The sequence below is a fragment of the Amborella trichopoda genome, chromosome 7 (assembly GCF_054954075.1).
Source record: "Amborella trichopoda isolate Santa Cruz 75 chromosome 7, AtrichopodaSantaCruz75HAP2 v2.0, whole genome shotgun sequence".
Classification (NCBI taxonomy): Eukaryota; Viridiplantae; Streptophyta; class Magnoliopsida; order Amborellales; family Amborellaceae; genus Amborella; species Amborella trichopoda.
In genome coordinates this window covers 3354612-3379147 of record NC_142342.1, presented here as the reverse complement: position 1 = coordinate 3379147, position 24536 = coordinate 3354612, and the positions used below count along the sequence as shown (strand labels likewise).

The 24536-nt window shown below is 35.4% G+C and overlaps 3 protein-coding genes across 4 annotated transcripts; 1 reads left to right on the top strand and 2 right to left on the bottom strand.

Annotated features, from left to right (window-relative positions):
- The first annotated feature begins 3248 nt into the window (after positions 1 to 3248).
- Positions 3249 to 5694, top strand: RIC7 (ROP-interactive CRIB motif-containing protein 7). Its single transcript, XM_006857287.4, has one exon. The coding sequence runs from the start codon at positions 4323 to 4325 to the stop codon at positions 5553 to 5555; it is 1233 nt and encodes a 410-aa protein (XP_006857349.2). The 5' UTR covers positions 3249 to 4322; the 3' UTR covers positions 5556 to 5694.
- Positions 5695 to 8662: 2968 nt separating this feature from the next.
- On the bottom strand, positions 8663 to 11585 carry RIC1 (ROP-interactive CRIB motif-containing protein 1). The gene is made up of 5 exons (XM_020675443.2): positions 11500 to 11585; positions 10823 to 10935; positions 10209 to 10318; positions 9640 to 9736; positions 8663 to 9475 (listed from the first exon to the last, which is right to left on the bottom strand). Exons 2-5 carry the CDS (start codon positions 10878 to 10880, stop codon positions 9066 to 9068), a joined length of 675 nt encoding a protein of 224 aa, XP_020531102.1. The 5' UTR covers positions 10881 to 10935; positions 11500 to 11585; the 3' UTR covers positions 8663 to 9065.
- A 4620-nt stretch (positions 11586 to 16205) lies between these two features.
- GLTP1 (glycolipid transfer protein 1) lies at positions 16206 to 23366 on the bottom strand. Of its 2 annotated transcripts, XM_011629821.3 has the most exons (8): positions 23264 to 23366; positions 21337 to 21437; positions 20825 to 20964; positions 19960 to 20015; positions 19628 to 19758; positions 17299 to 17434; positions 17029 to 17160; positions 16206 to 16452 (listed from the first exon to the last, which is right to left on the bottom strand). In XM_011629821.3, exons 3-8 carry the CDS (start codon positions 20952 to 20954, stop codon positions 16417 to 16419), a joined length of 621 nt encoding a protein of 206 aa, XP_011628123.1. In that variant the 5' UTR covers positions 20955 to 20964; positions 21337 to 21437; positions 23264 to 23366; the 3' UTR covers positions 16206 to 16416. The 2 variants fall into 2 exon arrangements, with proteins under 2 accessions (XP_011628123.1, XP_006857347.2); XM_006857285.4 differs by lacking the exon at positions 21337 to 21437.
- Between the last annotated feature and the right edge of the window lie 1170 nt (positions 23367 to 24536).

Genomic DNA, 24536 nt, shown 5'->3' with positions numbered 1-24536 from the left:
TAATCTATTTTGATATTTTATTATAAAATTTTAAATTTTAAAAATGGTTAAAATCAAGTAGATCTATAAACATATGAAAATCTTGAAAATAGACGGTGTAGATAATATGTTGTAAAATGCACTATTTATGAGACTTAAAATTTTTTTATTTTCCATAGCCATACATCTCAATGTCGAGATGATTAATCAAAAGGTTTTTCAATATTAAAACTACATTTTTTGATGGATTTTGAGGGGCATCCATAGTTCAGTTCTACATTATAAAGTAGCATCCTTATCTGAACTTTTTCCAAAAATGTGTGTTAAAAGATGCCTATAAAATATAAATTAGGGGTATGTATAATTTTCTTTTTAAAAAGGTATTTTTATTAAAAATTGAAACATGACATGGGAGATCCATCGGTTTTGGGGAAATAAATGTAGTCGACGGGAGGCGTTATGTGGGCTCTTCTATTTTAATAAATGATTTGGTATGGGATAGTTCTAAAATTTTATGAATTAGTAATTTAAAAAGTTAAAAAAATAATAAAAAAACATTTCAATTAAAGTTTATGTGGTGAAGATTTAAGATCACTACACAAAATATTAGAAAAATTTAAAAATAAAAAATTAAAAATTAAAAAAAAAGTGCTTTAGGGGAACTAGATCAGGACCCATATAATTCCAGAACGGATCGATCCCGACTGATGGCATCTGGATCGACAACTCAAATCTGAAATCACTGCTGTCATACTATCACGAAATTTTGGTCGAATATTTGTTGTACGGCCAAAATTCACTGAAATTTCCAAACATTTCTCGTCGGATGTCTTTTTCGGTATGTCAGACGAAGATACGGAGAATAATAACGAAAAAATAACATCGCAGCAAAATTGGGGTAGTAAACTTTCCAGGAAATAAAATTATTACGTGGAAATTTAGTGTACGGATTGATCAGATTTTTAACGACGGCGGCGGCGGCGGCGGCGGCTTTGGCTTCTGCCACGTAGGCACAATATGCTCCCACGAGGAAACGGTAGCTGTCAACATGTGCTAAAACGTAGTTCAAATTATTTTCTACTTTACACGTGGGAGAGTTTGGTTGGATGATGGATGGAACTTGCTCGATGTATAAGCGCATGCTTATTTTGCATGGAAATCGAAAAAAGCACTTTCCAAAGGAACTGTTAATAACAAACCCTGACAACATAATTACCAAAATACCTCGATTCTGCAAAATTACAAAAGTGCCCGTCGCATTTCCTTGTAAATCACTCGAAATGGGGATGGTACCCTTACTCAAGGGTGTACCCTCGTAATTATGTAGAAATAAAATAATCCTCACCTCGAAAGTTCAATTTTAGGATTGGTTTGGTGTCCCTATAATAGCTCGAAGATCTATTTTCATTTTTAGCTATAAAATTTTAATTTTTTTTAAAATAGTATTGATCAAGCCGATCTTCCAACAATTGAACATCTTGAAAATAAATAATCTAAATAGCTTCTTATAAGATGCACTGTTTTTATGTCTTAAAATTCTTTTTTTTCCTTCAAATCTGTACACCTTGAGGTCGAATTGGTCCATTAGTGAATTCTCTATTGTCGAATACTCTATTCTAGAGGATTTTTTAAGTGCACATTGTTTTAATAATATAAGGTTGCAACCTTGTATGAATGTTTTCCATACCTAATGTGTGAGGAGAAAATGATGCTAAGACAGAGGAAACCTTATTGGTGGCTTAAAACTCTATTTTTTTTTATAATCATGAAATGTAAAAATCTAAAACGAATACAGATCAAGTACATTTATAAACACTTGAAAATAAATGGTCTAGATAACTTGTTACAGTATGAATTATTTTTAAAACTTGAATTCATTTTTCTCAATAGCCATATATCTCGAGGTTGAGATGATCAATTGGAGGGTTTTTCAATGTCAAAACCATCTCCTCTAGAGAATTTTCGAGGTGCAATTTCAATAGTATGAGATTGATACCTTATATAAACCTTTCCATATTTAGTTTATGTAAGATGCGTTTTATATAAGACGCCAATCTTACATGTTAATATTGAAAAGTATATAAGTTTAATTATATTAGAATGCCAGGCGAGTATACTGTGATCCATATGAGTTGGGGTGGCAGTGGACCCAATCTCATGTCTGGGTAGCGGTTCAATTTTTTGACTTAAAAGGTCGCATATGGGGTCCAAAATCTGGACTGAATACTATTTAGATCGGGGTCCGAGTCTAACCGTGCTCGATCCACATAATATGGGTATACGTGGGTATTCATAAATGTTGCTAATACGTCTGTTTCTTAAGAATTTTCAGTTGTTACGTAAAACATTAAAGAATGTGGGTATGTTGGAATATTCGTAAATATTGTGCAATACCGTAAATTTTGTAAATAATACAGGTATATAAAGGTAAAAAACAACGCAAAAAGAAAGACAAAAAATCTCATAGTTGTACGGGGCAATGGACCTGACCAAACTCATAACCCGATGGGTAGACCCAACATCAGGACTGAAAATAAGTCCAAAATTTAGACTTGAAAGGTCAAGTATAGGTCCGGCAAGACCTGACCCATTGCCACCTTACATATGAACATAGCAAATGAATAATGATCATAGGTATAACCACTATCCACTCGATGTATAAATAGTGATAGAGAGAGAGAGTGGGACCCAATAGAGCTCAGCATGACCCGAGAGGCAGGTCCATACTCCCCATCACCATCTATCTTTGGACTGGACGAATATGGTCATACTTTGCTATGACCTATAATTCTATTTCATCTCTACATTATTCTTTAGTGCGTATGCTACTCTATCTGGGGAGCGTACTGTACATGCACGCCCTTGGGCAAAAGACTAACTTGGGACTTTTTTTTGGGTGCGGTTTGTATAGAGCCGAGGAAACAATCAAAGTAAAGCTTACTTTCAAATAGTGTTGAGAAATGTGGTTTCAATACTATAAATATTTGTGATGCCTTAAAATATATTTTCAGATTTAATTATAAAATTTAAAGTTTAAAAAATAGTGTAGATCTAGCATATCTATGAAAATTTGAAAATCTTGAAAATTGACGGTCAAAAAATTCTTTACAAGATGCATTATTTCCAAAACTTGAAATCCATGTTTTTTTCATGTCCATACATGTTTATTGATGTCAAGATGATCAATTTGAGGATACTACCTTTCCCAGTTAAAATGTTGAACTGGGCTCTAATTTGATTGTTTAGAGCCTCGGCTCTATATAATTTTTTTCTTTTTTTGTTTAATCTAAAATTTTGGGAATGACGACACGGTTTCTATGCAACCAGCCTGCATATTGTAGAAATGTGGGCTTGGCAATAAATATTTTTTTACTATAATTTAATCCTAATTTTCAGAGAATATATAATCTTTAACATGGAGATTATGCATATGAATTTTTTTTTTAAATTAGAAATAATAATCATATTAAGAAAACATTTGGACCGTTAGTTACAATTGTTTTTAGATGGACCATCTATTTGCCTCCATCTTTAAGATAGATGTTTTATACCTCTGGATCACATAATGTAGAAATGCGGTCCAGCCCGCATAAAACAATTTTCCTAAAATATCGAGTTGATTATATTCAAAATAAAAAAAATGAATTTTTTATTTTCTACCACTCAAATCTTACCTTTTAAGAATTGGATAGTTTTTATTCAATCTTAAAGCATTATTTTTTCAAACCCATATATACTATGATTTGAAAATAAAAATAAAAATTTATTGAGTAGAGCATATCGGCTGAGAAGGTTAAGTCGCCAAAATTTATGGTTCTAAATATCCCCTAGATTGTGTTTTGGCTGAGGAAGTAAATGTACAGGATGCTCCCTCGGAGCATGAAATATTTTGGCTTCTTTTGGATCCTTACAAACGGATGCTTAACCTGCCTTTGTTGGGGGCGAGATTGCGATGAAAGGTAAACGTTGGAGAGGCCAGTTACCCAACGAACGAGGGACCATTTTGTACTTATGATAAAAACGAGGGCTTTTCTGTCACTTTCAGGAGGAAAAGTTACAAGGCGATATCGGATATTTTACTGAACCGGGAGGGGAAAATGGTAATTTTCCGGCAAATCACAGGCCCTGTATAAAACCCTTTCAACTCCATGGAAAAGAGCCTCAAACCTGTAAAATCTCTGCAACTTCTCTCTCTCCACCGTATCTCTCTTAACCATTTGAATTTGTAAACCCAAAATTCCCATGACAAAGAGCTTAAAAAACCAGAAAAACTTTGCAACTTCTCTCTCTCTTTTGTGCCTTAATCCCAATATTTGAGCTTATGTAAGTTGCGAGTAAAGTTCATGGAACCTCTACTAGTTTTATTCTGTCTTTCTTACCTCCTAACCCTCATTTCTGCAACTCCGGATACGATGCCAAAACTTCCCTTCATGGAAGAAGAAGCTTTATACAATGTCCTTGAAGCTATCAACCCATCTCTCGAATGGCGCACGATGTACCCCTCTGACCTCTGCAACTCTGGCCCGCATGGGGTTCTCTGCGATTTATTCAACGTTAATGGTGAAAATGATCTCCATGTCACAGAGCTCAGCTTCGGTTTCGTCTCAGAGTACAATCCAAACGCACCATGCAACAACCTTTCCACCGTCAGCCCTTCCATGGCTTCTTTACCCTTTATCCGAAAGCTTTTCTTCTACAATTGCTTCAACAATGGCGCAATTTCCTTTCCTGATTACATATGGGAGATGCAGAGGTTAGAAGAACTCATTTTCACGGAGAATTTTGCCATAATTGGCGAACTTTCTGAGAAGGTAAGGAATCTCAAATCTCTGAGAAGAATGGTTCTCAGCGGAACTAGGGTTTCTGGCCAAATACCTAAAGGAATTGGGGAGCTGGTAAAGCTCGAACAGTTGGTAATTTCCAGAAGCAGGTTTAATGGCGAAATCCCAAAAAATCTAGGGTTTCTGAGAAACCTAAGGGTTCTGGACCTAAGCTTCAACTCCTTAGAAGGCCCTTTCCCTGAAGAATTAGGGTTCTTGCCAGAGCTTCTAAAACTGGACATGGGTTCAAACAAGCTCAGTGGGTCTCTACCAAAAACTCTACCAAATTTGCAGAAGCTCAAATTCATGGATTTCAGCCACAACTTTTTAGGGTTTGGGGTGCCTCCATTTTTAGGGGAAATGCCAAATTTGGAGGAGATTTATTTAAGTGGAAACCCTTTGGGTGGTGAAATACCTGAAATATTTGCTAAACTCGGAGGAATTCTAGGGTTGGGTCTCTGTAATGCAGGGCTAATGGGGAAAATACCTGCTTCTTTGGGGATATTTTTGAGGAGGGTGAATTATCTAGGGTTTGAAGGGAATTTTTTGGAGGGAGAGATTCCAAAAGAGTTAGGGTTTTTAGAGAGAGTGAATGAGATGAATTTGGGTAATAACAGGTTGAGTGGAAGGGTTCTCTTCTCTGCTAAATTCATGGCTAGAATTGGAGAAAAGCTAAATTTGGAGGGGAATGAGGGGCTCTGCTTGGAGAGGAATGGAGGTGGTGGAGGGTATTTTGGGTATTTGAGGGGGTGTTAGTGGTTTTCAGGGTTTGGTGGTTTTGGTACTGGTTAGAAAGAGAAATATGGGATTTGGTTTTATCCCCTTGGCCAAAATGGGTTTTGTACATAAAATACACGATTTTGTTATAAACTTTTTTGCTTTCCTTTTTGTGGCTTGGATACTTGTGTTCAGTTTTTGGTTTTTCCACTCCCCAGGTTTTAAGAATGTTGTTTAGAGATTGTAGAGTGAGAAAGAGAAATATTTATGTCTAATGTAAAAAATAAAGGGTTTAGTTTGATTGGGTGCACTTTAGATTTAGGTTTTGAAGAACTCAGATGGTTTCCTTTCAATCTTTTCATTTTTCAATCTTTTTGGGTTGTCCAGAACAGTTTTTTAAAATACATTTCCTCCTTGGATTGAATCCGGATCCATACATGTCAGTTTTATAACTCATTTAGTATTACCAAAATTTTTCCTACTCCCGTGGGAGTATACTATCCATCTACTCTCTCTGGCGAAACATACTAGGAATATTTATTAGATCCCAAATTTTGGGGATGTAAAAAAGAAAAAAAAAAAAAAAACTCTCATTCTCTATGTGCCTAAAGAATGGCTTCCCATGATTGTATTGGAACCATCCAATTTTTAGAAATATCTTTTTTAAAAAGAATGTTCTAAGTATTTAAGAATTCAAAATCTAAATTTTTTTCTTTAAAATAATTACCTATTATAATGAGATCGATACCAAAATTTCAATAATATTAAAAAAATCTCCCTAGTAAGTAAGTTGCCAAGCAAGTAAATGTATGGTGTATGCTCCCATGGGAGCATTAAATTTCAATATGTTTCTTGTCATGATGTAGCATAAAAACCGCGACTAAGTGCTATAGTTGTGGAAGTGTGGCTTCCATAAAACAAATATGCCTTCAATGTACAAGTCCATTTCTTAGATCAAGATCTAACAAAAATGATTTAGAGCCTATTTTTTGTTTTGTGTTTTGGGCAATTTAGATGGGAAAGCAAGCCCTACCTATTTTTTTCACATAGTTTAGAGTTACGATGGATTTGAAAGATGTGACGGGTTGATGTCAATGGGAATGGGAATAAAAACTACAACATGGTGATTAGAGTGAAGGGGTGCTATTACCTCGACCCTACAACATGGTGATTAGAGTGAAGGGGTGCTATTACCTCGACCCTACGCCCTTGCCCATCATCTCAACATGCCGCCTAAGCCTTCAATCCACCTTAATGGTCCAACTTCCACCATTTTGAGCAGTTTTTTAAAATACAATAATTGGGTGTTTACTAGGGCACATTCGATTCAGCTCAACGATTCATTATCCGAGTCGGATGCAAAGAGTGAAATAAGGGAAAAATTATGAGTTCCGATACTGTGAATTGGGTTAGTTCACTCTTGTTCTAAATAAACTGGGGTGATTCCTTAGTTTGGAATATCCGGAATGGATAAACCAACTTGGGCAGTTCGAACTTCTTGGACTGCAAATTTTGATCGTTTCCCACTCAATGAGGCCAAAAGGAATTTGAAGGGGTTTAGAATGTTCTGTGCTCCTCAAGCAATAAAAAAAGAGCAGTCGGAGACTATCTCATTACGTTGGATTTGATTATATCTAAAATCACCCTCATAAATAAATCTTCTATTATTGGAATTGATATTGATATTAATAAGCTTTCATGTCTATTGAGATTTACTAATTATATATATAAAAAATTCCTAATAGATTAAAGATTTATATTTGTTATATGATTCATAACTTTATATATATGGAACGAAAAAGAAAAGAATATAATTGTACCCTATTTGGGTCATTTTATGATAAGGTAGAACCCTTTTAGAAAGAGGCAAGGGCTTCTTGAACGGAGAAGGATAAACCTCCTCTACAGAGAGAAGTGAGCTTTTAGGGAGAAAAATGGTTTTCCCATGTCTCACGTGAATAGATAAATTTATTTTTTATAGAGAAGTGAGTCCCATAGATATTTTAGATAATATTCATTTTGTAGATAGAGAGTCGGTTTCTTATTGTGGCTTGATGCCTTTTTGTGAATGTGGCAAATGCAAGAAATCCAATGGACACTTTATAAATTGATCAGGTCGGGTTTGAGGCTTGATGTCTTTTTACAAGTGTGGAACGTGTGAGAAATCCAATCGACACTAGGCGGTGAAGACTCGAGGCAACTGATGCATGTAATTGTTCTTCAACTGATGCACCTAATTGTTCACGTCCAATAACTAAGAACCGTTGATGGTGGCAGCCACCTAGAACTCTACCAAAAGCAGTGTTTTTCCCATTCTCTATACGCCTTCTTCAATAGAGCACTCATCCGTTCAAAACTCTCGTAGTTCTGTTCTATGGTGGGCTTCTAGTTTAGGTATATATATAGCTTTGAAGCATCAAAGAGGCCTTCTATTTTCATATATCCCGATGACGAATTGTCGTTTTACATATACATCTTTTATAATATCGAAGGGAAAAAATATCGTACTAACGTACCCAAAAACAAAAAGAATTTTCGCTATAATTTTGCCTATTTCATTCTATCTTTTAGCCCCCTTTTCACCAAAACCATTTCTAACCGCTCTTCCCCAAGGACCACTCATGAGGAGCAATTGAAAATATTACCTAATTTATTGCAAACACAACAGTTTCATGCACCACCTAAGCATGCACACAACTTGCAGGGTCAGAGATGGAAACCTAGCACAAGCCAAGAACACAATATTAAAGAAAATCCTCTAGTGCTCCTTTTTGTTCAGGGATGTACAGTGTGCTCGCATGAGAGTACTCCTTGGGGACAATCCTCATAGCATCCTACTGTGGTCCTTATTGTATTTAATTGTGTCCATATTTCCAAAAAGAAGATGATCACGGACTTCATGAAAATCCAATCTTTCACTACATCCCAAGGCGGTCAGAATCACTTATAGATTTCACATTTTTTGGTGTGAGTTGGTCATAATCACTTATAGTCGGGTACATACAAAATCCGATTGCTTAGAATATACAAAAAGATTTAAAAAATTTTCTTTTAAAGTTTAGGCTTAGATACTACTCAATTGGGGGCATCCCCAAGTTTCAAAAATTATACTTTCTAAAAGAAAACAAAGAACTAAACAAAAAAAATTCTTAAAAAGGAATTTCACCATTAGTAAAAGAATGAAAGAATCACTACAACACCATCGGCGCATGTATAAACAGGACAGATTTACAAACCAATGAAAACCAGCATGAGATCAGCAACTTTTCTCACTCTTCTTTCTCTCTCATAACCTTACTTTCCAAAAATCCTCATAAACCAAACCCCAATCCTCTCTATCTCTCTCACACTTCCACCCATGCAACAACTTTATCTCTCCTCTTTCCATGAATTCTCTCTCTTTTCATTTTCTCTCTCCTGTTTCCCCACGCACTAACATTCTCTCACTAACAATAAAAAAATATTCTCTCATCTCCATCAAACCTGCATTCTCTCCTCTCTCAAGGAAAGAAAGGAGAGCAAAGAGAGAGTATAGTAAGATCAGTTCCATCAAACACTACCTTCAGTCTGGTTCCTCATCTTGTGTTCACTAAATTTCATATCCTGGTCGGAGAGAGAGGAGGCCTTGGACCTTGAGGACCTCGTCGAGCCCGAAGTTGAACCCTTTGGCCTTCTACGACGTTGCTTTGGTGCTCCGGAAGGGTCATTGCTCGGAGAGTCAGGGGCCGAGCGGGTGATTTGGGAGCGTTGGGCCTTTGGAGAATCTCGAGAGGGGGAGTCGAGGGCGACTCCCGCAGACTGGTGGCGGCGTGGGGGCCTTGGGAATTCAGATAAGGAGTCGAGGGATGGAGAGTTGACAGAGGAGCCGCCAGAGGACTTGTGGCGCCGAGCTGGACCCGGGCTGGTGGTGGGGTCTTGCACCGGGGAGTCGCGCTGGGCTGCAAGTTGCTGTTGAAGGTCTGTGTGGGGAGAGGTCAGGTTTTGGCTGTTAGAAGTGTGTGAGAGAGAGAGATTCTATTTCTTCCATGGGAGAGATTGAGAGAGCACAAATCCTTGTTCTTGTCTCATCAAACCCAAATCAAATTTCCTGAAACTATGCTAAAAAAAACTTAGAATTGCACACCTTGTGATGCCCTTCTGGTAGCAGTTGGCTCCTTTGCTTCTCCTAACGGACTGAGTGGTGCTGATGAGAAATCCGGAACAGTCCTGAACTCGTTCATCTGTCGTTGGAAAACATGCATTGTTTTATGGTGAGAAGAATAATATATAATGGAAATGGAAAATATGCATTGTAACTATTTGTACAAAAAAATCACCCTTTTTTTTGCTCACCTCGTTCATAGTCCGAGTCATTCCACATTTTACACATTATAGCTTAGAATGTTTGTGACCTATGTATATAAAAAGTAATGGTCTAATTGTGTGTTTGGACCTAAGTTTTAAGGACATGTAATATCTAATACGGAGATCATGAATATGAATAAATAAATAAATTTTGAAAATTAAAAATAATAATTCTATAAGAAAATATTTAGACCGTTAATTTCAATTATTTTTAGATGTAACATCCGTTTGCATCCATTTTTAAAGTGGATGCTTTATACATCGAATATGTAGAAATACGGTCCCCACCGCATAAAACAATTTTCCATATCTAGGAGACTATTGTGAATGAAAGGTGAAAGTTCATACCCAGCTTGGTGGGTTTACAGAAGGGCCATCCCAACCTATGTGTGCTACATGCCTTACATCGGTAGGATAACCAATTTCCAGTTCATGTTCCTTGTATACATTGTTGACATCTGAAAAATCAAAAGAAATGAAACAAATTAGAAAAATAAATAAATAATCAACATACCAGTCAATATTATCATTCTTGGAAATTCGTTAAGTTATTGCACACTATAAAATCCATTTACCTTCGGTATAAAAAACTTAGATATTAACAGGTGTATTATTTCTATGTACGAAGTTTTTAATACTTTAAGCCAGATCAATGACATACCTCCACCTGCCCCGGTCATATACTTCACAATTAATGAAAAAGCAATACAAAGAGACCTGAGAGTTCTATAATATATGTAAATACTAAAAAATAATGGCTACTATTTCATGATTTATTGAGAAAGATTTATTGCCAGCCATTCTGATATCCAGGATTCAATATCTTCCTGATTCCTTGAAAAACCAAAATGAAGAATGCTCATTCGTCATATTGTCATGTTAATACAATTAATTTAGTGACTTTTTTGTTATTCAATATGTGAAATTTTCAATTAATCATAGATGGGAGGAGAAATATTTACCAAATATTTGGGAGATATATCTGAGGCCTTTCAGAAGTCCCTTCATTTTCGTCGTCATTTCCGATTGCAGTGAAAGGACCGGCCGGATTGCCTCCACTAGAATGGTATGTCCTCTGCATTATGTAACTTAATTAATACGATGATTTTGGATAATTAAGAGGATTAAACCAAACTTCATGCAAACAGAAAATGAATCAATGGAGGATAAATGCTTGGTTGTGGTCTCTTGGCTCTATGATTTGGTTTAATTGCCTCAGCACTAATCTCCATATTCAACCACCCCAACAATTGAAGGACAAATAGATTAGAAAATCAGTGCAATTGAGGCAATACTAAATGATGATTTAGCCAAAATCACAAAAGAATTTAAGTTTTAACAAGAAAACAAGAACTGCTATGATCATTGTGAAAGCATTTGGAATTTCAATGGTAATGAACAGCACTACTGGGAAAAAGAAAAAGTGTTTGTGACATGAATTCAACCCCTGAAAAATTACAAATAAAAAAATTTGAAGTTATTGGAAATGCGAGAACGTGGTTTTTTCTCGTGAATCCGGCATTCGATAATTAGAATCCACGATAAAAATGATATATGAATATACATTAATATTTTCATGGAAAATCCTTCTTATTTATTGTTCTATGTACTAATTATGGTTTTGTTTAATTGAAGGTACCTTCAGAACAGAATTGGCTCCCTCGGAAAACCTCAGACTGAAGAGTGCCTGAATCATGTGATGAACTGCAATTGCTGGCCTATAATCCGGTCGAACAGGCATAATTTCATCTCGATAAACCCTTTCTTCTCTCCCAAAAAGAGACAATTAATTGAACAAAACTCCCAAATGACCTTTTTTAGATCCTGTCCCCTACAGTGAAGAAGAGGAAGAGGGGGGGGGGAGGGACCCAAACCCCAATTTTTGCTCTTTGAGGAGAGTTTGCAGTGCAAAGAGCAAGAAGAGAGGGAGGTGAAATGCGGTTTTAGAGAGAGAGAGCTTACAAATGTGGGGTGAATTGAAGTTTTAGAGAGAGAGAGCTTAAAATTGAGGCTTTCAATGGTGGGGTGGAGGGCAATGGGGTGGCATAAACGGTTAGAGAGAGAGAAGAGATTGAAGAGATGAACGGTCCGATTTAACGGAAAATTTTGAAAGGTTTCAGTAGGGCGGGGCCCAGCCACGAGTTTTAACGGCCATCCCCCAAAAGAGAGATTAATAGTTTTACTGGAGAGCGGGTCTCTCTCTTCCTCTTTCTCTCTCTAAATTTTTTTTGTTTCATTCTCTCTCTAGAATTGAGGTGAGAGAAACTAAAGCCGTGTGAGACAGACTGGGGTCTCTCTCTCTGCCTCCAATTGTAGTGAGAGAAACATGGGAGCTTTTTATCTCTCTAAATTTATAGAGAGAGAGAAACGTTTTGTAGAGAGAGAGAAACGTAAAGGCGTGGGTTCGTGCTGGCGTCTCACCATGTTCTTTGCTTCCCACATAATATCTAAAGATTCTAACACGCGTCTCTCTCTCTCCTCCCCTTCAATTCTATCTCAACCCCTATCTCTCTCATCTCTAACTCAGCCGACCCGATTGGGCCCAAACAAATTTTTTTAAAAAATCCATTTAAATATATACGTGTGTTATTTCAAGGAAAAAGTTTATATAAAGTTGCAATTTTAAAACGTAGAATTACATATGCATCTCAAAAATATCCATTCTAAAAGGTTGTTTTGATGATCAAAAACTTTCTAATTGATCATTGAGATGTATAAATATGAGAAAAAAAAAGGATTTTGAGTCTCATAAATAGTATATCTTGCAACATATTATCTAGACCGTCCATGTTCAAGATTTTTATAAATTTATAGATCTACTTGATTTTAATCATTTTTGGAATTTAAAATTTTATAATTAGATATGAAAATAGATTTTAGATAATCCTAATAAATTTTTACACCGAAAGTTCATGTTATGATAAAATTTAGAGATATGCCTTATAGAAACTGCGTTCTTATTTAGATATTATAACTAATATAATTATATTTATTCAATATTATTAAAATACTTTGTATTAATTATTATTCAAATAATAATACTATTCAGATTGGGTCCACATGGACCCAAACCTAGACCCGAATAGTGTTTTGCTCCAATATTTGGACTCGGACCCAACCCACCAGGTTCAATTTTTAAACCCATACCCAGACTCAAGTTGGGTCCATGTTCATTGCCACCCCCATGTAGGAATGGCAACGGGCCAGGTTGCCCTAGCCCGGTTTGATCCCTACAAGAATATCATGGCTTAGCCCTACCCTGAACAATCATCCAAGCCTGGCCTTAGACAGGGCCAAATAAAATAAAAAAATTAAAAGGATAAAAATAATGGCCTCGGCTCGGCTTGACTCTACCATCGGGCTGTGGTTCCGTGGCCCGCGAGCCACATTTTGTGGCCTGAGCCTTAATTTTTTTAGGGCTAAGCTGATCGGGCCTCTCCTTCCCTGCAATCTCTTACGCTCGACCATGTTCTGTTCTTTCTCTTCTCCATCTCTTTCTTCTCTACCTCTCAATACGTGTATCGTTCTTCTCTCTTCAAATTCCATTCTATTTTGCCCTTGTACTCTTAAGCCCCCACCTTTGATCCCTGGCTCTTTTTTTTTTTTTTTTAAGGAGAAGTTATCAAATTTAAAACCTAAAGCCTTTATAGAGGAATTTATAAGAATGGTCGGGAAAAAAATAGTTGTTTTCTCAGCATAAATTAGCAATAAACAAAATAAAAAATAAAAATAAAAATAAACATAACAATAACATAAAGCTTCATCAAATCATTAGCAATTTCCCTTTTTTAAAGGGTTATGTTAGGGTACTCATCTATTTGAGTATTTCATCAATATGCTCAATATATTTGGACACTCGATGCCCTACCCTTATTATATAGTAATATTTTTGCCTAAGGGTGTTTTAAGTAATTATTTAATAGCAAGGTAGAAATTCATGATAAAAAGAAAAACATTTATTAATTAATAGGCTATACACTTGGTGGTATATACATTTAAGGTCCTCAATGTTTTTGGATACTTAGATACAAATATCCTATACTATAATAATTTTTTGTCTAGAGGTATTTTAAATAATTAGTCAAAGGTAAAGTATAAATTCCTAATAAAAATAAAAATATTTACTAACAATAGTGGACAATGATATCACCGACATGGTGTCTAATATCACCGACATGATACATTAATTGTCTATTAACTACTAATAGAATGTCACTATTTTCTTATATAAATATCCATTTTACCCTTCTGCATGATAAAAATGCCCCTACTTAGAATTTTTGGTATTTATGTGTTAGAAAATGTTTGGACTTTAATGCTATACACTCTTATAGCCTAACAAAACCCTTATTAATTATAGTAGATAATTACATCATCCACATGGGGTGTGACATTACCCACATAGATAATAAAATTTCACTAGTTTCTGATAGAAATATTTATTATATCACTCTTAATGACAAAAAGTACCATTACCAAAAAAAATTGTATTACAAAATAAGTGTATATAAGTGTCCAAAATTTATTGTGTACAATTATAAAACGCTCTATAGTGTGAGTACCCTAACATAACCATTTTCTAAAAGGGGCTAGTTTGTACAAATTAAATATTTTGCAAACAAAATTTTTTATATAAGGCGTCAACCTTATTATATAAAAATGCAATGGAGAAAGTTGTTCTAATACTGTAAAATCTTTCACTTAATCACCTCAACATCGAAATGTATGGCTACAAGAATAAAGACTTAAGTTCTAAAAATAGTGCATCATCTAGACTGTTCATTTTTATGATTTTCAAGTGATTAGAGATCTTCTTAATTTGCATCATTTTTAAGCTTTAATTTTTACAATAAGGGGTAAAAATAGATTTTTCAGGCAATTCTAAAGTTTTTGACATATATTTGAAAGTGTGCCTTACTTTGATTACTTAAAGTTGATGCTTCATATAAGCGGCACCCTTTTTCTCTATTTAGTTTCCTCGAATTTTTCTAAAAAATATTTTCTCGCTTTTGCGTCATTTTGAATCATTACCCAATTCCCACAAGTGTGTAAATTCTTAGTCCTCGCTCCTCATTCCTCCCTTTGCGGAAATGGTCGAGTCTCGAGAATTAGCTTTCAAAAAGTACAAAATCTAAATAAGGGATTATTTACAAAGAGATCATTTATCTTTTATATATAAAAGTCAAAAATATTTTCACTCATTAGATGTTAAATTAGATGGCTTGAGGTGAGTCATGAAGTCCAATATTTTTTTTTGTAGATGTGTGTCTATTCAATGATACCCTTACAAGCACCTATTTTCAAATTTAAGAGACAAAAATGATTGTAACCTACATATATAAAAGATAAATAGTGTCTTTATAGACAATCCATGGTGGTGATTTTGATGCCAAGACTAAAGGATATTAAATACAGGTCTCTCATCGCCATGTGGCTCAGGCAGCCAAAAGCAAAGCACATTGGTGAGGTAGTGTGTTTTCCCCGTAAGAGAAAAAACAATCATTTTAAATTTTCTTGGTTCAATACGTATTTGGCTTTGTCCACTTATTTAGATATTATAATCTCTTTGTATTAAAAGTAAATAAAAATCTACGCATACTTTTCCTAAACTTTATTATTGTTTATGCTGGATAGAGTTTATAAAAAAAAAAATCAGCATGGGGCTTAAGCTTTTTAAAGTCCTCGCTAGAAAAGGTTGTTCCAAAGTTGAAACCTGAACTTGTAGATCTTAACCTTGACAATTATGAATTTGAAACTATGGATTCCAAAGTAAAATTAATGCATTGTGCAACACATTATCTAGATCGTCCATTTGCAAGTGTTTATAAATTCAAGCCAAGAAGTGCATTCTTTGGTGGGGTTTCAAAGTATTGTCTTACTTTTTTTCATTATAAAGAAGCGGTCTTATGCTAACCTGCACTATAGTTTATACTAGTGTCTAGAAACCCGTCCATCTAGATCGAGAATCAATGATCTAAATCGAAAATCGGTCCCAGGCAAACTAGTTCCCGATTAAAACTGAAAATTGGTCCGATTTGAGCCCACTAGCTCGATTTCCTTAAGGAACCGGATGATCCAATCAAAAAACTCGGTGATATGGATTGACTGGTTCCTTATTAATTTTGTCCTTATTATTTTTCTTTAGTTAATTTTTTATTGACTGATTCTCATACGGGAGATGTGAGAATCGGCTAACTTGCCTGTCCAAGCCGGTTTCCCAAACGACCAATTCTCCCTCCCGATTGGATTTTTAAAACTCTTGTAATTGTATAATCTTATATTCGTCATGCACAGCCTTAATAGCCAAATGATCAAAACACAAAAATTACAAACAAAAGCAGAAACTAGCAACAAAATAATACTTAAATGGACCAGCAACATAACTTGAAATCCAGCCCTGGAATTCTACAAATAGTAATTATTTTAATTGCAATGTCAGAGAGAAAATGGAAGGTAAACTTTTAAAATGATAAAGCAAAAGCTCTGAAGAAGCTTTTGAAGGTTTAGGGTTTGTCCAGGGCTTGGTCGTACTGGGTGCGTAAATAGCACGGAGATCTCAAGAAGCTTTCAGATTATCCATGCCAATGCTATCCTGCAAACAAAAAGCCATATAATTTTTTATTTAGCTATTTATTTATTATCTTTACTCATTAAAGGTAATTAACCTTGGGAATTTTTCCTCTTTCTTTTCTTGTGTTTAAAGAAAAAAAAAATGGAATATGAGCACTTTTGAAAGATAATGCATTTATCACCATTGAGGGGCAAAATGAACATAACCAAAAAAGAGTTACTCTATAATGTAGTAACATAAATATCCTCCCCTTCTTGCAAGATAAGGCAGGTAGGTATTGGACTTGTTTTGGATAGTGCTTTTAGAGTAGAGCTCTGACTTGCCGGAGGTCTGATTCCGACTTGCGGGATCCAACTCGGGTGAATACTGAGTTGGACCTGGTTATGTTAAACAAAAATAAAAATTAACAAGCTAGAAACCAGGAGAACTGATTGATACTGGGGTCTTTCATCGCAGAAACACCAACCACTTGATCTAGTCTGATTTGGGTTATTCCCAAGTCAGAAGTGATTTGTGAATCACTAGTTTTGAAGAAAAGGCTCGGGATTTTTGGGACTTTTTTATTTGAACCAAAATTGGAGTCCAATGAAACTTTACCAGGAATTTGTGGTTTTCTTGAAGTAGAGGAGAGAAGGTCTTGCAGAACATGTCGATGTCGGCATTGAGGTCTCCATCACCACCTATGACCTCCATAAACTTCTTCTTGTCGGGTGCTAGTTTCATGGCAACCTGTAAAAAACACGCACACCTTAGCCAAAATAGAGAGAGAGAGTTGTGGACTTGTGGTTTCTCCTTCAACACAGATATCAAAAGACACCAGATAGAATTTACAAGATACACTCAGCCTAGAGGCTAATGGGGTCTTACAGTGAAGCTAGAACTTGCAAGCCAACCATGCCATTTCTTCAAGGTTTTGGTGTATGCATCAGAACAGGCTTGAGACATGGTCCAACCAGGATGCTCCAATAAGTTGCGAAATAGCTCTACCAAGAAGTCCATAGCCCTGGGAAAAGAAGGCATATATGAAATTTAGTTTCTCCCAGCATAATTAAAAAATAAAAATAGGAAAACATCTTGATCAAACCACCATGCAAAATCTTCAGGTGGTCAAACAACCTTACTTTTCTTTTTTTCACTTATATACCTCCTCAAAAAATATTTTAAAAAAACAAATTTGCCCCTGTTATGGATTGGGAATCCTGAAAAAATTGGGGCCTTTTCATTATAACTTGGCTTACGTAAGTGGCCTGAGCTAAATGCTGATAATACCCTGATTGTTAGCAACATAGATACCTTTGGGTTATTCAGGGTTAGAAACATGGAACTCACTTATCTTCATTTCAAACCTTGTTTTGTTTTCCTAACATTGAACTACTAGGGGTATTTAAATCATTTGGCTTGGGCCACTTCAGTGGGCCAATTATAGCAATGATCCTGCTTGTTCAGGGCTCCCAATCCTGAATGAGGGTAATATAAATTTTTAACATTTTTCAATGAGGCAGCTAAGTGAAATTAAACTTAAAAATTAAACGTCCTAATGTTAAATAGGATCATTGACCACTTCATTGATTTTGAAAGGGGGCTTGACCATTTAATATATCCCCCCCCCCCCCCCCCCCCCTTCTGAGTGGGTATTTTAGTGTTCATCCCGATAAAGATAAAATATGCTCTTGACCCATAAAAATCAATTCTCAATTTGGCATAAGGGACTTGTGGTATGGAACTGTCTAAAACAATGGAAATAGGGTTTCATGTCCAGCTTACCAGATGAGATCTAATACCATCAGTAGTGATAATACTTTTGAAATAACAGTATAAGCAGTTTTAAATGGACACCGACACCGGTGTAGATTTCTGGTATGCATCAAAGCGTTCAGTATGTGAGGCTAAAATTCCAATTATATTATACAAATTCTAGTAATATTACGTTTAAAACACAATGCCATAGTGGTAGCGGTGAAGACCTCTTGTGAACAACCCCGCTTAAGATCTCTCATGTTTGAGCCCCAAAGCCTGAGTTTTTTTATCTCCACTTCATTAAGTAACATCTATAATTTAAAACATGCCAATCTTGTGCAAGAGCTGCTGAGGAGTCATTGCGGTAACACTCTTGCTTCACGCATAAGAGGTCTTGGGTTCAAGACCTGCTTTGGTCAGTTCTTGGGGTGAGGTTTTTGCTAATGAGAAAGCTTTTGTTTAATAATAATAATAAAAAAAAAAGGTAGATAAGGTGACTTGCACTGGCAGGAATTCAACCACTCTTCCCAGTATGGGGACATCAACTCCACCACTTATGCTTGTAAATAGTATAGCTCGACACCTTAATTTAAAGTGTCAAAAGTACTGAACAATTGCTGATTTCATCAGACACGTACGTACAATTGTTGATGGCTTGTCGGTGCATGTCAACACACGATACCAAGGAAAATACTGAGTGTCCAAGTAACACTAAGTTTAAGTAATAACAAAACCAAGTATGCATCCCATAACAATCCTGAATAATTTGGCAATTCACACAAGCCAATGGTCTTGGGGTATGCTGCATGTGTTTGTCTAACAACTGAGCAACCCGTGATTAACTCTTGTTATTGGAGTAAAAAAAAGTGTTCACCTAAGAGAGAGAGAGATAGAAAAATTAATTTTTACCTAATAGATAGAGAAACAATTGAATCCATATTTCCTAGAGATAATAATAGATAGAGAAACATTTGAATCCATATTTCCTAGAGCACAATGCAATAATATTTTCTTTTGCAGTTGATCAACTTGGATTAGGGAAATAATCATTCTGTGCACAGGAGTCATCCAGATCCTCAAATGGGAAAATGTAGCACGAATGATAAAAAATGTAGGCCAACCCATTTGAAGATCCATATCATTTCTACCCAAAAAATGATGGTCCAGATGGACCAAGCTCGTCTAAACTCAAAGAGCCCCAGTCATTTAATCATTCACCGATATCAATGACCACACATTCAAAGATAATATGCCAGCAGTGGTAGGTGCAAACTCATGCACCCAACAACTATGTCTGTGAGAGTACTACAATGACACGCTTCTAGAACCTAAACAGGTCATCTTAATCACATTTTTTCTGATTAGTTGACATCATCTAAATTATTTCACCAGAATATAGGAAATTTCTCAAATCCATGTTAAGTTGCCATAGAATTGAGTTTGGTTTTCATATTTCTACCTTGTCAACCACAGGAGACCATTCGTACAACTAGAAGAAGATTTTGCTGTTTTAGCTTCGACCTCTTCTTTTATCATAGAGTATAGCAAATGGTATTGTGAAGGATTTGAAGAGTATTTGTTCTCCAATCTCTGCAATTTGAAAAAAATAAAGAAGGCAAGTAATGAGTCCTCATTATGCAACATTTTGATACCATCAACTTCAGTCTTCAGTATTATAGATAGGACACTACAATTAGTAAAGCAATGAGCTTTGAAATCATATCAGGAACATCTACAGCCCCCTCAATGGAGAGAGCAAAGTAATTCAGGATAGATAATCATATGCCATACCGAGATGTTGCCTCCCACATCAGATTTCACAAGTGCCATGGCAGCCCCAAATTTTTCTACGTGTCAATAACAGAACCTTTAATCAGTAGCAGGCCAAATAATATATTAATAACAGGCTTCAAAGTAGAGTTAATGTAAGTGGTAATCTTTAACGAAAATTAATATTATCAGCTAGAGATCAGGGTAAATACGTTATGATCTAAACTCCCAATGCACATTAGGCACAAAGAAATATAAAAATCTAGGCAATCCTTAAACAAAATATTTCTTATTCATTTTAGCTGGGGATTTTGAAGAACTAGTTCTCTGAACAATAGTTCCCCACAGAGATTGAAGATATTCAATCAAGAAGTCATAACCATACCATCTCTTAACAAGCATACGAGAAGTTGGGTTTAATTTCCATCATGTACATGAGAAAAGTAGGCATGACCAGCATATCTTTAATAATGTAACACCTTTGATATCACAGGACTATTATGTCCTTCCGTACACTACTGACTGCCAGGGGACAACTTGTCACAAATTTTATATGAAATGGAATCCATTTGTAGAAGTTTTATTTTCTAGGCAAGGAGGAAAGTGAGAGGATTCTGAAAATGATTGAGAAAACAAATTCAGTCCTGCTAACTGCACAAAGATAATTTTCAAATCTTATGAAGGGAACTTGAGTATGTGATGACTTCATCAAATGCCTGAGGATTATCATACCGTAGGGTAAAAAGAAAGTTATAAAAAGGCCTTTAATAACCTAGCATGATAAAAGCACAATCAGAGGTAGAATGGATCCCAAATTTCAAAAGAAAAGCAACACCATAATTTTACTTTAAACGAGCTTTGCTTGTAAAGGAAAACCTGTAAATACCTATAACAGGAAGAATGAGCTTGCAAACATCCAAGAAAGGCTTGGTCAGCATTTCCCCTTCATCTGACTTTACCAGCTTCATTCCCTCCAAAGAAGGCGTAAAAACAGTGCCCTCCATTACTGTAGTCATTGTGGTATCCCTAGAGAAGCAATGATCATGAAGTCGTAAGTAATTCAACCAAATTCTTTTTCTTTGCAACCTCAAAAATCACATTGAAAAAGACTGTAATTTCACACATAGAAGGAGCTGCTTGGATGTTCGTATCTGTGATGTAAAAGCACCATTTTCTGGGCTATCAGATTTATTAAACTTAGAACCTTGAAAATAAACCCTATTGAAGTTGCTGCGACACTCAAGAATTCAAGAACCTCAAACCCCTTCTCTCTTACTCCCACATATAAATTCTGTGAAAGAGCAGATGTCTGATATTTATGTTTGTCTTGAATATATTATTTAACCAGTTTATAATCAATGACACACCTAGTTAATGGTAGCCAGAGATGGCACACACCTGTAATTATAGTAGCGCAAGAGAAATGCTTTAACAGTCAAGTAAGTGACTTTCTAAGCTCTACAGCTCCTTAAACTTCAAAGTGAAGTTCAAACCTATACCTGGGAAAGCAGTAACGAGCAATGGTAAAAAGAAAATTATGAAACTTACAAAGAAATCCTCAATCATCATCTTCTCTTGAGGAAATTTGATGAACTCAACAAGTAAAAGTAAATCAAAACAAAATGTGAGTGCAGGAAAAAAATGTACAGAGCTAACACTTGTGCACTGGTCACAGTCATGTATAAATTTTGTAATAATTTGCAACACTTGTGCTATATTTTAGAACCTCAATAGAAATTCATCACACACAAAAAAAAACATTCACAGAATTATGTTACTCATTCAATTTTATAAAGCAGAAATGGTAAGTGCTCCAACCCAGAGAAACATTAATAAAGAAAGCTTAGCCGATAAACTAAACCTAAGGTCTTTGTCAGAGTGGAAACCGACATAGAGGAACCACATTCTGATAAAAAAAATGACAAGGGCAACTTAGAACACAAGTTGAATGATTTTTCAAAAGGATTGTGCAATTCACCTAGCTAAACTAATTTCCTACCAACCAAAAAAGAGGTTCATGACTGGATTTTGCATCACTAACCATGATAAAAAAGACTAGCCATAATATTTTGTAAGAAAATTCAATTTTCAAAAGAAGAGTAACCATAACACTGTGATTAAAGAAAAAATTCATTTCCTAATGGCCCTGAAATAAAATTGCATCAAAGAGAGAATAAAAGAGATGTACTGCAGACGCCAAAAGGAAACGTTAAGAAAGCGGCCAGTGTAAATATAACACATCATATGACTGTGTTATATCTCCCACTGACTTACCCAAAAAAATGACTGTGTTATAACATTGTCTGATGTACAGAGCTTCCAAGTTCAAGAAATTCCAGAATAACTATCACGAAAGAAAATTGTAACCAGTAAATAGTGAACAATATACAAAAATATAAATTGATGATATGTAAAAGATCATCAAAATACCTCAAATTGAGATCAATTATGCAAATTAGATCAGTTCAGAGAGAAGAAAGCACAAAGCAGAGTCCTGAACAAAGAATAACTTAACGCTAATTCTTCATAATATGCCCAGACAAACATCAATGGGTCAACACGAAAATTCCAACCCTAAACACTCATCATAAATCCAAGGAAAAAAAATTTGCAAAAAGAGGCTAATTTTACCACTGATGACAAGGACACTTATATTTTCAAAATTTCAGATCCTGAAACAACTATATATTTTAAAAAAGAGCGAAATTGGATCAATGTATATTTGAAGCATCAAAGCCAAATCAAAATAATGGAAAAATACATAAAATCAAGAATATGTGATTTCGGGAACCACTGTGACTATGAAAATGTCGATATGGAGATCTGCTAATAAATGCTCTGCTACTATCATAGCTTCCATGTAAAAGATAGATTTTCATCAGTGAAGCTCCAACTAGAATACACGCAAAACCTCATAAGTAGCCAAAACGAAAAAGGTTATATTCTGATGCTTCAATGGATCGTAAGGTATGGCTCAATCTGCGTCAAAGAGGCTCTGATCGTAATACATTTACATTGTAGAATTAGATAAAGGTAAAAGGATCAAAGATGATTCCAAAATCTGTTGATTTACCACTAGTTCACAAAAGATCCCGAAAATTCCAATATGGAAGCTCAAACCAGAACAGATACATAATTGTAAACTTTAAAAGCTGAAAAAATGGTAAATTGCGCATAGAATTATGCAAAGGATAATAAAATGCACGATCGCAAAACAAAATCTCATAGAATTATGCAAAGGATAATAAAATGCGCAATCGCATGACAAAATCGAGAGATTATAGAGCTCCGATAAAAAATTATTCAGAGAGAATAAGCAACTAACCCTAGAATTCCAATAGCGAAGCTCAAAACAATAGTAGGCGCACAAAGTATCAAATGTAAAAGACAATAAAACAGAGAGAAATGATGAAGAATCAGATGCAAACGAGTCAAATAGAGGCAAAGTGATTGATGCTTTCCGCAGATTGTTAGCGGATGCAAGAATTCACTTTTTACTTTTTTTTATATAAATATACATTTTATATTTTTTTTCATTTTTTAGCCGTTGTTTTTCGTTTTTTTCGTTTAATTTTTTTAGCTTTTTTTTTTGTGTCTCCGATCGTGAGATCCACTTTCGCGGCATGACTGCCACGTCGGAAAATTCTAGTAGCGCTCGCACGTTTTATATGGTCATGAGGACACCGATCATATGGTAATGAGAACTCTATGATTTTTCACTGTCAGATGAATGTTTGGACGGTGTTGGAAAGTGGGATCAACTTATGTGATGAACCGTACGGACCGTTTATATGGTCATGAGGAAACCGATCATATGGTAATGAGAACTCTTTGATTTTTTACGTCAGATGAATGTTTGGACGGTGTTGGAAGAATTGGGTCCAACGTAAGTAATGAACTGTATGGTTCGTTTTCACTGCATCGCGGTGCAAGTGATTGATTCGACGGTGATCGACAATTGGTCATATGGGTTATGCCATGTTTCTCCATCCAGTTAGAAAACTCGAATCTATATGGCAGTAAGGATGTGTTTGAATTTTAAAATAAGTAGTTTTGGATATCGTATTTTTTAAGGAAGTGGATAAAATAAATGTTTCCATGTTACAGAGTTTCCAAAACTGTATCCTCCAAAATCAAACAAACTATAAAACTTAATGGTTGTTACCGTCATCTGATCAATGGTTGGATGATGATGGACAAAGTCGGCCCCACTGAAGGCAATGGAAGTACTTTTTTTTTTAATGTTCAATCAGCATACTTTGACTACATAACTATTTTTACGCTTATCATTCCTTTTTTTTTTCTTTTTTTCTTTTTTCGAATTCGTAATCATGATGGTCATCTCAATAAACGTGGGAAGTTTTGGATCCTTCATCCATCTCCAAAATTGATTGCAAAAGGATATAGCTAAGCCGAACCTTATTTTTAAGGGATTGTCTACAAAGAGACTATTTATTTTTTATATATGAAGCTCACATTCATTTTGGTCCCCTTAAATTTTAAAACAGGTGATTGTAAGAGTGTCATTGAATAGATATAAAAGTTAAAAATAAAATAAAAAAATATTGGACTTCATGAATCACCCCACAATTTGAAAT